Source organism: Sebastes fasciatus, chromosome 13 (assembly GCF_043250625.1).
Source record: "Sebastes fasciatus isolate fSebFas1 chromosome 13, fSebFas1.pri, whole genome shotgun sequence".
In the NCBI taxonomy this organism is placed as follows: Eukaryota; Metazoa; Chordata; class Actinopteri; order Perciformes; family Sebastidae; genus Sebastes; species Sebastes fasciatus.
Window position 1 is genome coordinate 3,258,152 of NC_133807.1, and position 15,045 is coordinate 3,273,196.

At 42.3% G+C, this 15,045-nt stretch overlaps 1 protein-coding gene and 1 long non-coding RNA gene across 2 annotated transcripts in view; one reads left to right on the forward strand and one right to left on the reverse strand.

The window, feature by feature from the left end:
- The window catches only part of hdac5 (histone deacetylase 5), an 87,868-nt gene that overhangs the window by 64,652 nt on the left and 8,171 nt on the right, over positions 1–15,045 (reverse strand). Inside the window, exon 2 of the mRNA XM_074657244.1 lies at positions 4,430–4,600. Within this exon, the coding sequence (XP_074513345.1) occupies positions 4,430–4,451 (22 nt within the window). The 5' untranslated portion in view covers positions 4,452–4,600. The remainder of the gene's footprint in view (positions 1–4,429; positions 4,601–15,045) is intronic.
- Positions 14,282–15,045, forward strand: part of LOC141781519 (uncharacterized) — a 35,198-nt gene continuing 34,434 nt past the window's right edge. The window contains exon 1 of the long non-coding RNA XR_012596887.1: positions 14,282–14,471. This is a non-coding gene — a long non-coding RNA (uncharacterized LOC141781519). The remainder of the gene's footprint in view (positions 14,472–15,045) is intronic.

Genomic DNA, 15,045 nt, shown 5'->3' on the forward strand with positions numbered 1-15,045 from the left:
AATGGCTACTATAGAGGACTAACATCATCACACAGGAACATTGGACTCATTGGATCCACAAGAGTCTCAGCTTTAGAGTGATACCCAATTTATGCAATCCCGAGGCTGTTTAGGGAGCCCAGTATGCAGAAATATTCAAATACCTTTGAAAATGGCCATGCCAGTTTTTCCTCTCCAAAATGTAGCCTAAGTCTGGAGCGTTATTTAGCCTCCTTCTTGACATTTAAGTATGACATGGTTGGTACCAATGGATTCATTATATTTTCTAGTTTCATATGATACCAGTACCTTCACGCTACAACCTCCAAAAGACAGAATAGCGCCCGGGTCCTCCGGTGGGTCATCGTATTTTTAAGACATTAAATAAAAAATCGATACGGCATTTAAGAGAATCGATACAGTATTACAAAACATAATATCGCAAACCTCGTGTGAATTGATATTTTCTTACAGTCCTGATATTAAAGGGGACATAGCGTGAAAAACTCACTTTTTCAATGCTTGTGCACATCCATTTGGGTATCTGTGCCTACAAACAAACTGTGAAATAAGACGACCCAATCAGTATTTTATGGGCTGCCTGGATCAGAAAAAACATATCATTCAACGAGCCATTCGGATTTGGCTCCCCTTCCTATGTCAAATGCAGCCTCATTAGAATATACCGCCCACAGCTTGAGAACTACCTTTGCAAAAGGGCACCATATTTTTCTCGCAAGCCAATCAGAGCAGACTGGGCCTTAAAGAGACAGATGCTAAAACGGAGCGTTTCAGACTGAGGGTGAATACAGGTATATTCAGACAGACAGTAGGAGAAAAATAATGTGTTTTTTTGAACATTACAGCATGTAAACATGTTGTAGTAGAAACACAAAATACAAGTATGAACCTGAAGATGAGCATGATATGTCTCCTTTAAAAAAAACTCTTGTATGGCCCCAGTACAGATCCAGTAGATCAGCTCAGGACATTTTTAACTCCTCTGTATTCATCAGCTTCTCAGCTAATGGGCTGATCGTTGCTGCCGTGATGAGTTTCCTTTCCTTTTTCTTTCCTTTCCAGGAACGCTAATATTTCATTAAATCACTTTATCATCACCTTCATCCCACCTCCTCCTCGTCACCCTCATCGCCCTCACCTCCTGTGTAAACAGCTCTGTGTCCTCGGAGCAGATTCAGGGCTAACTCGGTATGACTCACAAGCAGAGAGACTAAATACATAGAAAGAGAGGAGGACATGTAAATACTGAACACTTTTTGTAATGTCCTGTATTGCTTTACATTGACTTGAGCTGCTGCATTGCTGTTCTATCATCCAGTGCTGTGGCGGTTATATATATTAAAGATGTGTTCTGTTATCTTACATCATCCTTTTAAGTCACTTTGGCAGCAAGAGAGACAGAGAGAGATGCAACTGACCGGGCAACATGTCTCCCATCTTAATGGTCTCACATACTAAACACATCTGCTAAAGAGGTGTGTGTGTGTGTGTGTGTGTGTGTGTGTGTGTGTGTGTGTGTGTGTACTGCAGTAGCTCAGCGGATGACTCATCTCTGCGTTTCTATTTGAGGCGCATCAACCCCTGGAGTCACACTGCTGTCTGTGTGTGTTTATGTGTGTGTGTGTGTGTGTGAGTGTGAGTGTGTGTGTGCGTTATGTACTATATCTGTATCCATGACAACCACATTACAGTCAGTCAGTCAACCAGTCACTCAATCCGAGACAAAGGTGTCAAGAAATACCAACGGAGGCCGTACAGGTGTCTTGACAGTGTGCTACCTCATTAATTCATCTGCCACCCGTTGATTGCTAACAAACACAATTGTACAGTAAATAATGCGCACATTATATGTCGGAAAACAATGTCTGCGTACCGTCAACGAACATCTCACACCGGCTTATCAATTTTAAATGTATCAACTGACACTCTGTATCACACAATTCAATTAGAATGTGCACAAAGCACATCTGTGCTGCTCAATGCTGCTCAGTGCTTTTTGAGCATTCTGTTCTATGTGAGAGCCCGCCTCCTTGTGGTGCTCTGTTCTTTTACTCTATGAGTTTTTACAAACTGAGGGCTAAAAATGTTAGGAATTAGGGATGCATTGATACCGATACCAGTATCGGGTATCGGGTCCGATACTGTGCTCATGTACTCGTACTCGTATTCGTACTCGTACTCGCAAAACTGCTCCGATACCACTTTACGGCAGCGTGACGTTAACCTCTCGTCACCATCTTTCGTGTCTTATCGCACGCGCTCACGCTCCACCTCCCCGACGGTGCGGGCGAGACGGGCCGGCCCTCACTTTCATTCCGCCACAGGTTTTTTTCTGACTCGCGCGTGCGTTAGACTCCTTGGTCGGTGTTTCAAGACGGGTCGGGTGGGTTGCCGACATCGCCGCAGACCCCTAGCGCCTTTTACGTGGGCCGAACCCCGATCTGGCGGCACGACACGGTCGGGGTGCACTGAGGACAGTCACACCGGGAGCAGGGGGCGGCCCCCGGTGGGGAGAGAAGGCGCAGCGAGCCCTTTGTCCACGGTGCGGCGAGGTCCGGGCGGGGAGCGCTGTAAAGCTGCGGCCCCCGGGAAGCACCTTCGCCCCGAGCCTTTCCAAGCCGACATAGAGCCGGTCGCGGCTCACCGCCTCGTATGCGGGACTCCCCAGCCTGCCGTGTGTCGTTCACACCCTCCAGTTGGCTGTTAACGAGGGTAATTTGGCACAGAGAAGTACTCGGTATCGATGAGTACCCAAATGTAAGTACTTGTACTTGTTCTCGGTCTGAAAAAAAAAGTGATATCGGTGCATCCCTAGTGATGGCGATCGTTATCGGTCAATAATCAATACAAATATGTGATTGGGAGATTTCCATTAATGCTTTCTAGTCGCCGATCCCCGGTAATGCTACATTGTGATCGTGTTGAAATTGGCAGGAAGAGAGCTAGTTAACGTTAGCTGTTAGCAGCCGGTGGGCAGCACAGTCCTGCTTGGCTAAATAACGTAGCTAAAAGCTAACATTAATGGAGGTTACTTTGAGTTGTATTATTATAGTATCATGATGTGTTCAAATGTATTCTTGTAAAATGTAGTTCTTTGGGAGAAACCTGAAACAGTTGATTGAGGGAGATGTTTTCACAGCAATATAAAATAGATAATAGAGGGAACTATGACATGTTTAATTTCCTAACACTAATGCTAGCTCTAAGCAGCTTATAAAACACAATTCAAACTTTTAATGCCACGCTTCTGTAGAAAGCACTGTACTGTACTTTGGTAAATACGGTACCTGCAAAACTAATGACATTCCATCAGCCTCAGCTGTACGTGATGTTTAGTGCTAATATCAAGCATGCTAAAATGTTTAACTAAGATGTGACCATGGTAAACACTATACAAGCTTAGCATCAACATGTTAGCATCATCACTGTTAGCATGCTCATGTTAGTATTTAGCTTGAAGCACTATTGTGCCTATGTACAGCCTCACAGAGCTGCTAGCATACATACACTCTTAGACTTGTGTTTCTTTCTTGTTTTGCCTGTTCTTATTTTGTTACTAAAATTACATTTTTAATTTTTGCAATTGGAAAAAAAAAAGTTGGAAAAAGTACTGAGTTTCTGTTAAATAGGGTGTAGTGAGTGAATGAATGAATAAGGGGTTGATTTTTGACACGGCCGATGCTCTCATGCTGATGCTAAACGTTTATCACCGTATTTTAGCGTGTTAGCGTGCTAAGATCTGCTAGCATTAAACACAAAGTACAGATGAAGCTGACGGGGATGTCATTAGTTGTGCAGGTATTTGGTTATAAACTAAAGTATTTGACATATTGAAATTATGACCTGATGATGGCGTTAAAGGAAAAATCAGAGGATCACCAAAGTTATTCAAATCCATTGTGTGTAGATCATGAATGGCTGTATGTAAATTTCATGGCAATCAATGCAATAGTTGTTGATATTTTAATCTGGACCAGGGTATACATTACATAATACATGGTTCAGAGCTAAAGTTAGTGAACTGAGCTGCTAGCTAAATAAGGTTCCCTTTATATAATTGAGTGAGCTGACAACAACAAACCACACAACTGAGTAATCCAACCCCGAGAAAACAAGGCTGAAGCTTGCATTGCTCATATAGATTCAACTAAGAGGTCCAAACTTTGACACAGTAAACACAGAGATCATGCGAAAGAATGTTATCCTGTTTTGGTATTGTGTATAGGTATACCCACCAGCAAAAACAGTATACTTATATAAACAGAGACAAAACAGAAGAAAATAAGACATTTGAAAGCACAGGCATTCAAACTAGCGATGTCCAGTCACAAGTCAGTCCCCAATGTCTTAGCTACCGCCACCGCTAAACTCAGTACACCAGCATTAGCTACAGCAGCTCTTTGAGATAGAAAGACAGATTGAGACTTACCTGAGGCGTGTGATGAATTCATGAAGGTTGAACCTGGACACCCCTCCCCTTTCCTTCCACTGTGTGAGTGTGTGTGCGTTAAAGTGGGTCCTCGGAGTCGGCCATGTGTTGGAGGACAGACAATGGACAGGCAGACAGATGAAATAGGCTTTCTTCTCAATGTCGGCTTTTCTGCAAAAGAGAAAATTAGGTTTTTCAGCACCTGCTATTCATTGATTTTTTTTTTTACAATTGACTGTTCACTAAACCTTTCCTTTCAAATAGCAATTGTCCAATCGTGATTTAGCAACCAGAACTATAGGCACGGCAGGTCGGTCAACCTTGGGATTTGTACCATAGACTGTATATAAGAAGTGGACGTAGTTACCGTGACGTCACCCATTGCTTTGTGGACTGCCGTTTTAAAGCTTCGAGTTCGTCAAGTTGGCCGTCGCCATCTTGTTTTTTTTGGCCGTCTCTATCTTGCTTTCTTGCAACCAGAAGTGACACGAGAGGGTAGAGCTAACAACAACAAAACACTGAATAAGACGTTTTTAGGCAGCCAATATGTAACAATTAACTTCCATGAAGTGAAAACACACTGTGAAAGGGTTAAGTTGTAGGACGAAGACACGGACAACTCCCAGAGCGGACAACGCCGTGGTAGCGACCTGTCAATCACAAGGTAGCCGCGCCCTAAAGCATCCCCTGCTTTATGGTCTACCTGACTCTAAATGGGACCATCATTTACTAAATGAACATCATGCTGTATTGAAGAAGACTTGAAACTAGTGATTGAGACCATAAACTCATGTTGACAATGTTTACTGAGGTAATAAATCAAGAGAGAAGTAGGGTCATTTTCTCATCGACTTCTATACAACCAGACTTCTTTTAGCAACCAGACGAGTCGCCGCCTGCTGGCTGTAAGAAAGAATGCTAGTTTAAGGCACTTCCACATTGGCTTCACTTTTCAGACTCGGAGGTTGCCCTCTGAATTCTCCCCATGTTGTGATAGCTGTTATATAAAGACTTTGGAAGGTGGTGTAGTTTTATTCGCCCTTTCGAAAACAAAAACCCGAGAAAAAGTGCAAGGGAAGGATTAGTGTGTTTACCTGCTCTAACATGCATTTCTAACGTTAGCAGCTAACTAGCTAACTACAGTAGTGACCTAACACAGCGGTACTTCCAAGGCCACGCAACATTCAATTCCAATTTGTAGTATTTTCGTACTGTATGGAAGCTGGTCCAGCATGCTACTATGTCAGAGTTGAGGTAGGGTGACCATATTTCAAACCCCCAAACCAGGACCCTTAAGTGTACGCTCCTGCATGCGTGCGTTCATGCGCGAGCACGCGCTAATATGCACGCATCATAGGCGTTTTCATCAGGATGGCTAACTTGGCGCACCTGTGGCCCATTTGAGCACAGAGTGGGATCAGAAAGAGGGCATTTATTATAGGGGGGGTGCATTAGAGGCTGTGACAATCATGACTGGGCCACGCAACATTTAATTTCAATTCATAGTATTTTCGTACAGTGTGGAAGCTGGTCCAGGATGCTACTATGTCAGAGTTGAGGCTAATGTTAGCTGCTCTATCCTGCTCTTTATTGGATTTGGGGTAGTTTACACTCCATCATCCCCAGCCTGATATAGCATTACGTTCACCAATCACATCGGTAGTCCTCATCCTAAAAGCCTTTTCTCTTGTAATGTTAACATACTGTGTGCAATACGAGCATAAATCCAACCTCTGTCTTGCTTTTTTCAAGTACATAAGCTAAGCAGCCAAACAGGGTTAAGTAGTGCCATGTGAGAATGAAAAGCTTAGCTCAACTTTTTCATTTCTACAAGGGGAGATATTAGGGAAAGGTTTATAAAGACAGTGTGAGTACTGCTGTTGAGCCAGAATGGGTTTCCTGGTGGCTTCTCCTTGGTGTCTATTGTTGTTTTGCTTTTGTACAAGGAAATGATGGAGGAATAAATTAGCTTAATAAATGACCAGCATTCTATTGTGGAGCACGACAACTTCCATTAGTCAGTAAAGGCTTCAGACGATAAGGTCATATCCAAACGTTCTGATCTTTCGGTCCGTCCAACTTGCACTTTACATTTCATTTTGCTTTTTGAAGAAATCTTGCCAACCCTAACCTGGATTGTGATGTAGACTTTAGTTGCACTGCTCTTTTCTGTATCGTCCCAGCAATTACTGCAATTAGGGCTGTCAAAGTTAACGCGATAATAACTCGTTACCGCAAATTCATTTTAACTCCACTAATTTCTTTCACGCATTAACGCAGCTCGCAACTTTTAGGTTGTAACGGCCCGGCCTGTCACAAAAAAGGCTAAATAACGCTCCAAACTTATGTTAAATTTTGTCGAGGAGAAACTGGTGTGGCCATTTTCAACCGGGTCCTTTGACCTCTGACCTTAAGATATGTGAATGAAAATAGGTTCTATGAGTACCCACGAGGCTCCCCTTTACAGACTTAATACATTTATTTGGTGGCGCCTTTCAAAGGACACCTTATAGAGATAAAATTACACTCAAACAGATAAAAACAGCCGGACATGACAGAGACACATTTATGCAGACATGCATGATGAACTGATGGACACACTACAGCGAATAGGCCAGTTTGAACAGGTGAGTTCTGAGGTGGGATTTGAATGCTGTAACGGTGTCAGACTGCCAGATGTGAGGAGGGAAGGAGTTCCAGAGCCTGGGAGCAGAGCAGCTGAATGCCCTAGCTCCCATGGTGCTGAGGCATGAAGTGGGGGGTGGGGTTAGAAGACCTGCTGATGATGAGCGCAGGGAACGGGAGGGGGTGTACTCCTGAAGGAGGTCAGTGAGGTAGGTGGGGGGGAGGTTGTGGAGGGCTTTGTAGGTGAGCAGGAGGTTTTAGAAGTCAATATATATATATATTGAACAGGGAGCCAGTGTAGTTGGATGCGAATGGGGGTGATGTTGTCGGAGGATCTGGTGTGGGTGATGATTCCGGCAGCAGAGTTCTGAATGATTTGAAGTCTGTTGAGCAGTTTTGGTGGGAGGGCCAGAGAGGATAGCGTTGCAGTAATCGATCCGGGATCTAACAAATGCGTGGACCAAGATTTCTGTGCTGGAATGAGACAGGGATGTGCGGAGTCTGGAGATGTTGCGTAGGTGGAAGAAAGGTGACGTTTTTTATGTGGGGTGCAAAGGAGAGGGTGCTGTTTAGGGTGACCCCGAGGCTCATGACATGGGTGGAGAATGGGACGGAGAAGCCATCGATAAAGAGGTTTGAGGCGGTGGTGTGATGTGCTTTGGAGAGGTTGTTTTGGAGCCTGATGAGCAAGGCCTGTTTTATTGGCATTGAGCTTTAAAAGACTTACCCACTTTATGATAATCATATGCAGTTTGGGGCAAGTCATAGTCAAGTCAGCACACTGACACACTGACAGCTGTTGTTGCCTGTTGGGCGGCAGTTTGCCATGTTCTGATTCGAGTAGGGATGTTAATAATTAACCGTTTAACCGTTAACCGACATTAAGCATTTTAACCGATTAACACTATCGGTTAAAAAGGTTAAAAGAAATGTTAATAATTAATTAAAAGGCTGAGAAAAACTTGTCACTTGAAGGGGAAAAGCTGGTCCACCTTAAGAGTCCACCTCAAGAGGCGGAGCCGGCGTTACAGATACAGGAAGTTGGCTCCCATCTATACCTCGCTTCAGCGGAGGAAATGTAGCCTCGTAGCATTTATTCACCGACAAATAAACTGTACACACACTGTCTGCTACAGCTACGTTCACAGCTAGAACGCCACCGACAACAGTCGCTGAAGTTACGCCGCGCTGACAGAGCGTATGTGTGTAGCTACAGCGGGCACGGAGCCACCGGCAACACTAGCAGCTGTTAACGTAGCACAAACATACACACTGTTTGTCGGACAATCGCTATCGTTAATCTGGACAGACAGAGTATCGTTTCGCCGGGCAGACCTGCTAAACTAAACTAAATGTGCGGTGGAGACTTTTACTGGGAAAGTGGCTGCCTGCTAAGTTAACACTCCCGGACGGTGAACTGGAGACTCAGTTGTCTGTTGTCCTCATACACTGCCGCTGGCTCACCGCTGCATGTGAAGCACAAATCTTGTCAATTAACGGTTAATAACCGGTTAACGAGGGTCGGTTATCGGTTAAGAAAATGTTTCAAAATTAGCATCCCTAGATTTGAGCATATTTTTTATGCTTAATGCAGTACCTGTGAGGGTTTCTGGACTATATTTGTCATTGTTCTGTATTTTAATTGATTTCCAGTAATATTTGCATAAAGCAGCATATTTGCCCACTCCCATGTTGACATGTGTATTAAATACTTGACAAATCTCTCTTTAAGGTACATTTTGAAGCAATAAAAAATGTGTGATTGATATGCGATTAATCGTGATTAAATATTTTAATCGATTGACGGCGCTCACTTGCAATGCAATGCAGCAATTAGTGTTTGGCACGTTAAAATGCTTTGAAAAAATGTCTATTCAAGTTAACTTTGACATTTTTAATCCTGGTCATGACTAAGTGGTTTGTGACTCTGTCAGGTTGGACACTCATAGTCTCCCCAGTATTATCAGTTTTATCAGTTTCCCAGGTGCCAGTCCAAAACCTAACGCTTCTTAATTCTGACATCACAAGAACTCCTCTGAGTCATTGTGAGCTAATTTATTTGTTTTCTTATCCTGTATGTAGCATGTACATTTCCTCTCTGGGGATCAATAAAGCCAATTTAGTTTGATCTTATCTCGTGTTTTGTCGGTTGTTTTGTCGGTTTGTTTAGATCCTGATGAAATTTTATAAAAAAAATAAAAAAATAATATATACAGTATATAACTCATGACTCCTAACGTTAACTCAACTGGTGTCTCACTGCTCTACATTTATGAATGATTCCTCCGTGTGCTGTGTTCTGAACCAACATTGGTGTTTGAACAGGAGTTAAATGACATTGAGGAAACAAGCTGCGCCCTGTTGCTCACCGTGGCTCCCTGGTCCTCTGGCGCCACCGACTGGTCTTGTACAGTACACTGGATGGAAGTATGAGCGAGAGAGAGAGAGAGCGAGAGAGAGAGAGAGAGAGAGAGAGAGAGAGAGAGCGAGAGAGCGAGAGAGAGAGAGAGAGAGAGAGAGAGAGAGAGAGAAAGAATAATTGCCTTGAATGAAAGTCAGAAGGCCTTTGTGTGTGTGTCTGTGTGTCACAGGTGAGGATCAGGCTACTTAGCTGTAATGTGATTTAAAGGAACATGTTTAGCTCTGACTCCCCTCACTCCCACTGACTCACAGTTGTTCTTCACACCATACACACATAAAGGCACAGAGACGCACAGCAGCACCAGCAGGTCTGTCTGGGGTCTGCTGGCTCTGAGCCCAAAACTCCGATCCGAGTCATTTAAAGCACTCACTGAGGGAGGGGGCATCTCACTGTGGGTAGATTCTTCACCACCATCATCATCATCCTGTCACCACTGTTTGCTGACCTTTAACTGCAGGTGAACTAATCTAAAATGGTTTACAATAAACTGGTTTACATGTGCAGTCTGCGGAGACTCCAAGGGACGGAGCTCTCTTCTCCCAGAGCGGACTGAACCAGAGCAGACTGCCTCGGTGCGGCGATGTCGGCAACCTGTCGGCTTTGTGGGTGCAACTTTTTCTTTGCATTAACATTCACATCTATACAACCAATGTGTTTTTAATTAATTTGTTTACAAGAGCACAACGTTACGATCTCAAAATGCACCAGATTGACACATTTAACTTTAAAATGTTGGCTACAGAACTTTCTTTCTAAATGCACGATGTTTCTAAAGTCAATGAGTAATCGTGTTGAATAATCGTGATCTCAATATTGACAAAAATAATTGTGATGTTTGCCATAATCAAGCTGCCCTAGTCTGTAGTATAAATTTCATTAAAGGTCCCATATCGTGCTCATTCTCAGGTTCATACTTGTATTTTGTGTTTCTACTAGAACATGTTTACATGCTGTAATGTTTAAAAAAAACTTTATTTTCCTCCTACTGTCTGCCTGAATATACCTGTATTTACCCTCTGACTGAAACACTCCATTTTAGTGCATTTCAATGGAATGCAACAGAATTTACGTTGCTAGGCAACAGTTTGGGTCCATGTTTACTTCCTGTCAGCTGATGTTATTTACATACACTGCAACAGGAAACAAACCGGGACACATTTAGAATGTTTACGTTTAAAACCATGTAATGGTCTAAATATTGTATATTTGTGACATCACAAATGGACAGAAATCCTGACAGCTTGTTTCAAACGCACTATTTCTGAATATGGGCTGTGTATGTTTCTCCGTATATTGAGCGTTTTGATAGTTTAACAGGATTTATAAAGCACTTAAACCTGCTTTATAATATAAAAGACATGGAAATCTCACTTTTTACAATATGGGACCATTTTTCTATCAAGAACATAGTGGAAAAAATACTGATCACAATTTTCTAAGGTCCAGGAAGACCCCCTTAAAACGTCTTGTCTTGTCTAACCAACAGTCAACCAAAAGATATTTAGTTTGCTATCACCAAATTGGGCTTTTGCAGTCAGTACCTGCTGAGATTAAGTCTGCTAAATCTAGTACTATTACTATTTTGAATCTCTTCTTAAAACTTTCTTTTTTAAAAAAGCTTTTTTTATCCCTGTGTGAACTGTATTTCATTGCAATTTATTTATTTAGTTATATTGTAGTTCATTTGTATTTTATTATTATTAGGGCTGTCAATCAATTCAAATATTTAATCTAAATTAATTGTATGATTGTCCATAGTTGATCGCGATTAATTGGAAATATTTTTTCTGTTCAAAATGTACCTTAAAGGGAGATTTGTCAAGTATTTAATACTCTTATCGACATGGGAGTGGGCAAATATGCTACTTTATGCACATGTATATATATTTATTTATTATTGGAAATCAATTAACAACACAAAACAATGACAGATATTGTCCAGAAACCCTCACAGGTACTGCATTTAGCATAAAAAATAATATGCTCAAATCATAACATGGCAAACTGCAGCCCAACAGGCAACAACAGCTGTCAGTGTGTGCAAATTTGTGTTAACGTGTTATTATCGCGTTAACTTTGACAGCCCTAATTATTATTGTTTTATTGTATTTTTTGTCCTCGTTGTGAAGCACTTTGTAATGTTAAGAAAAGGTGCAGATTCATTTTCTCTTAATCCACTAATCGATTGACTAATGGTTTCAGCTCTATATGCTATGGCTTACTTCCACTGAAAAGGTTATCTCAATATTAATAACTCCAATATATTGGATTCTGCTCTTCATTTGGTCAGACGACTATAAGCTTTTATTTTGACAGTGCCCTGTTTTAATAGGCTGCAGTGAATTTAGTTTAATAAGATTGAAGATTAGTCCAGTTTAGAGCTGAAACAATGAACTAATTAATTGGTAAATCGATCGACAAAACTGAATTATCACTGTTAACTGATTCTCTTTGGGTTTTGGACTGCTGGTCTTACAAAACAAACTATTTGAAGACATCATCTTGGGCTTTAGGAAATTGAGACAGGCATTTTTCAATATTTTATGAACCACTGTATTAATCGATTACGTGATCAAATAATCGGCCAATTCCTCATTAATGTAGATAATTATTAGCTGCAGCCTTTGTCTGGTTAGTTGTCAAGGTTGAAACAGAAAATTTTAATTTTTCAATGTAGAATGAACACACACAAAAGCTAAACTTGAATTGAAATTGAAGATCTGAAGCAAATAAAACAATAATTAAAGCATTTAAAGTTATAACAAGCCTGGGTCCAACTGGTCTGTCTATTTTTGGCTCATGCTGCCTTTAGAGTGCGTGGCTCCTCTCCAAACTCCGCTAACTCTCACGAGAAGTCACAGGAAGTCCGTGTCACAACAGCAACTTGGCCGGCTGCCGTGGTAACAGGGCCAGGGCCAAGATAATGGGATGAAGCGCTGTGGGTGAGCGCATGTTTGAGCGTCTCTACTTAGGTTATGGAGCTAACTAGCTGCGAGTGACCAACCTGCTGGCCAACTACGCCATTAGCCTAATGACACACACACACACACACACACACACACACACACACACACACACACACACACACAAACAAACAAACAAAAAAAGAAACAAACAAACAAACAAACAAACAAAAAAAGAAAGAAAGAAAGAAAGAAAGACAGAGAAAGCCTATTTGAAAATAGAATAGAACAGCTACCACGTGAGTCATGTGTCTCAGTTTTGCCAAAACATCAAGAAATATAAATCTCTCACACTCTCTGCTGCTGCCTCCTCCTCCCTCCTCCTCCTCTTCCTCCTCCTCCTCCTCTTCACACCAAAATGTCCTAAAATACCTGGCCCCTCCCATTCCGGAGAGGAGCAGGAAGTGCTGCCTGGCAACCAGGGAGCTGGCTGCCGTGGCAACGGTTCACCTGAGCACCTCTTCCCTAAACAAACAGCGAGCGAGAGTGAGAGAACGGGAGTCCGAGTCTCAGTCAGTCTCTTAACAGTATTTGTTTATTATGGTCTGCATTTCTTGCTGGCTCTCACTGGTTTTTCCTTCACACATACACACACACTCAACTGTTCAACCATGACTATAACATCAGCCCTCTCTGTCTCTCTCTCTCTCTCTCTCGTCCAACAGGCTCAAGGACAAAGGAGACAAATACGACACACGCACATAGCAGCTGTCCTTGCAGACGTGACATCAGGACTGCATATGAAAGATTACCGTTATATGTAATCAGCAGAAAATTAGTCCACAACTGGATAATAAACTTCGGTAATTGTTATTTTTTTCTGAGGAGTTGCAAGATGACAGACAGTGGAGGAGAGTAAACATATTACTGCTGCACCAAGTTACGCTTTTTTTCCTCTAATCTTTGCCTTATTTTTGTAATGTATTGACTCATTTTATTTTCCCAGGACTGTTTAAGGGTTGCATTCACTAGCCACAGTCACTAGTCTGAATCAGAGTGAGATTGACACTTTTGGTTCGTTTTCTATTTAGTCTGGTTCGGTTTCACAATGCACAAGTTAAAGTGGACCAAATAAATCAAATCATTTGCTGAGGGGCGTGTGCGAAGGGGCGAATTCATCTTTTTCCCCTTAAGAGCTGCCACTTCTATGCAGGGAATCACAGTCTTTGATATATTGCTGTCAACGTGTTTTCACTTGACTCTGCACTGATCTACTGTGAGCATGAATCCCTTCTGCTTCAGTTTATCTCCAGTGACATAAACGTCACCAGTTTTTGTGGATTTTATTTAGCATATTTGGTGTGTTCTCTTTGGCTTAAGATGTCAGGCAAACATCAGACTTCTGCAGAAGTCCAGATCAGTCCTCTCCCTCTCATGTTAACCTGTCGTTTTCCGGGTCCATCTCAACAAATGGCCCGCACAAGCAGCCTGTGTTTTGGTTCGCTTGTTTTTGGTCTGCACCAGAGTACCATTGGTGCATTCACAACCACCCAAACAAACTGCACCAGAGACTAAATGTTGGCTTGTGAAAGTGCCCGAAATTATTCCTATTACTTAAATAATAAAATGTGGCCACATTGCTCAAAACTAAACATTAACATATTATCCCCTTTTAAAGCTGCAGTAGGCAGTATATTTTTGGCATCGTTGGGCAAAAATTCCATAATAACCTTTCAGCATATTGTAAGTCAAGTGTTCTGAGAGATAACTAGACTTCTGATCCTCCTCATGGCTCTGTTTTCAGGCTTTAGAAAATCAGGCCCGTGAAGGGAGACTTTGACCAATCACAGGTCATTTCATTGAGAGAGCGTTCCTATTGGCTGTGTGCCGGTCATTTGACCAGAACTTGGCGTTCCTTCACCAGATTTCACATTGGCAGCGGCGTCACAAATTTTCTCATTTCACAGCTAAACCGTGTACTACAAGATGATTCTGAGAACATTTGAGGAGAGAAATAGGCATTAACGTAACAGAATATTGATTCATATTTGATCAGCGCTGCCTAGTTTGACCGTTTGGTCGGAGTTCGCGAGTGATTGACAGCCGGCTCTCATAGACGGCAGATGGACAGCAGACCTCAGATCAGCTCTTACTGCTTGTTTTTTCCTCTGGTCTGTGAAATCTTGCAGATGTCGTTAGGAACACCGGAGGACACCGGAGGACACCGGAGGACACCGGAGGACACCGGAGGACACCGGAGGACACAGAGGCACATGATTTTTTTCAGGTTACCTGTTTCATGTACTAATGTCACGATATAGCGACCGTTTTATAACAATAACTTCTTTTAATCATATTTGCTCCAATCTCGCCTACTTCAGCTTTAAGTTGATTAAAATTTGGGGGAGGAATATCAAAGGATAGGAACTAATCTCGAATCAACTGGGAATCAATTGGGTATCATCCTCCCAGCAGTTGCATGTTGATTTATTTCGGGATGCACCGATTTATCGGCCGAACATCGGTATCGGTCGATTTTCACCTTGTTGACCGCAGTCAGCCTATTGGCAAATAACATGACATTCCCGATGGCAGTGGCCGATGTTTATGTGTTGCGTTCATTTTGTGCCGGCTAAATGTTGTGTTGTTAGCTGCTGATTTAATTG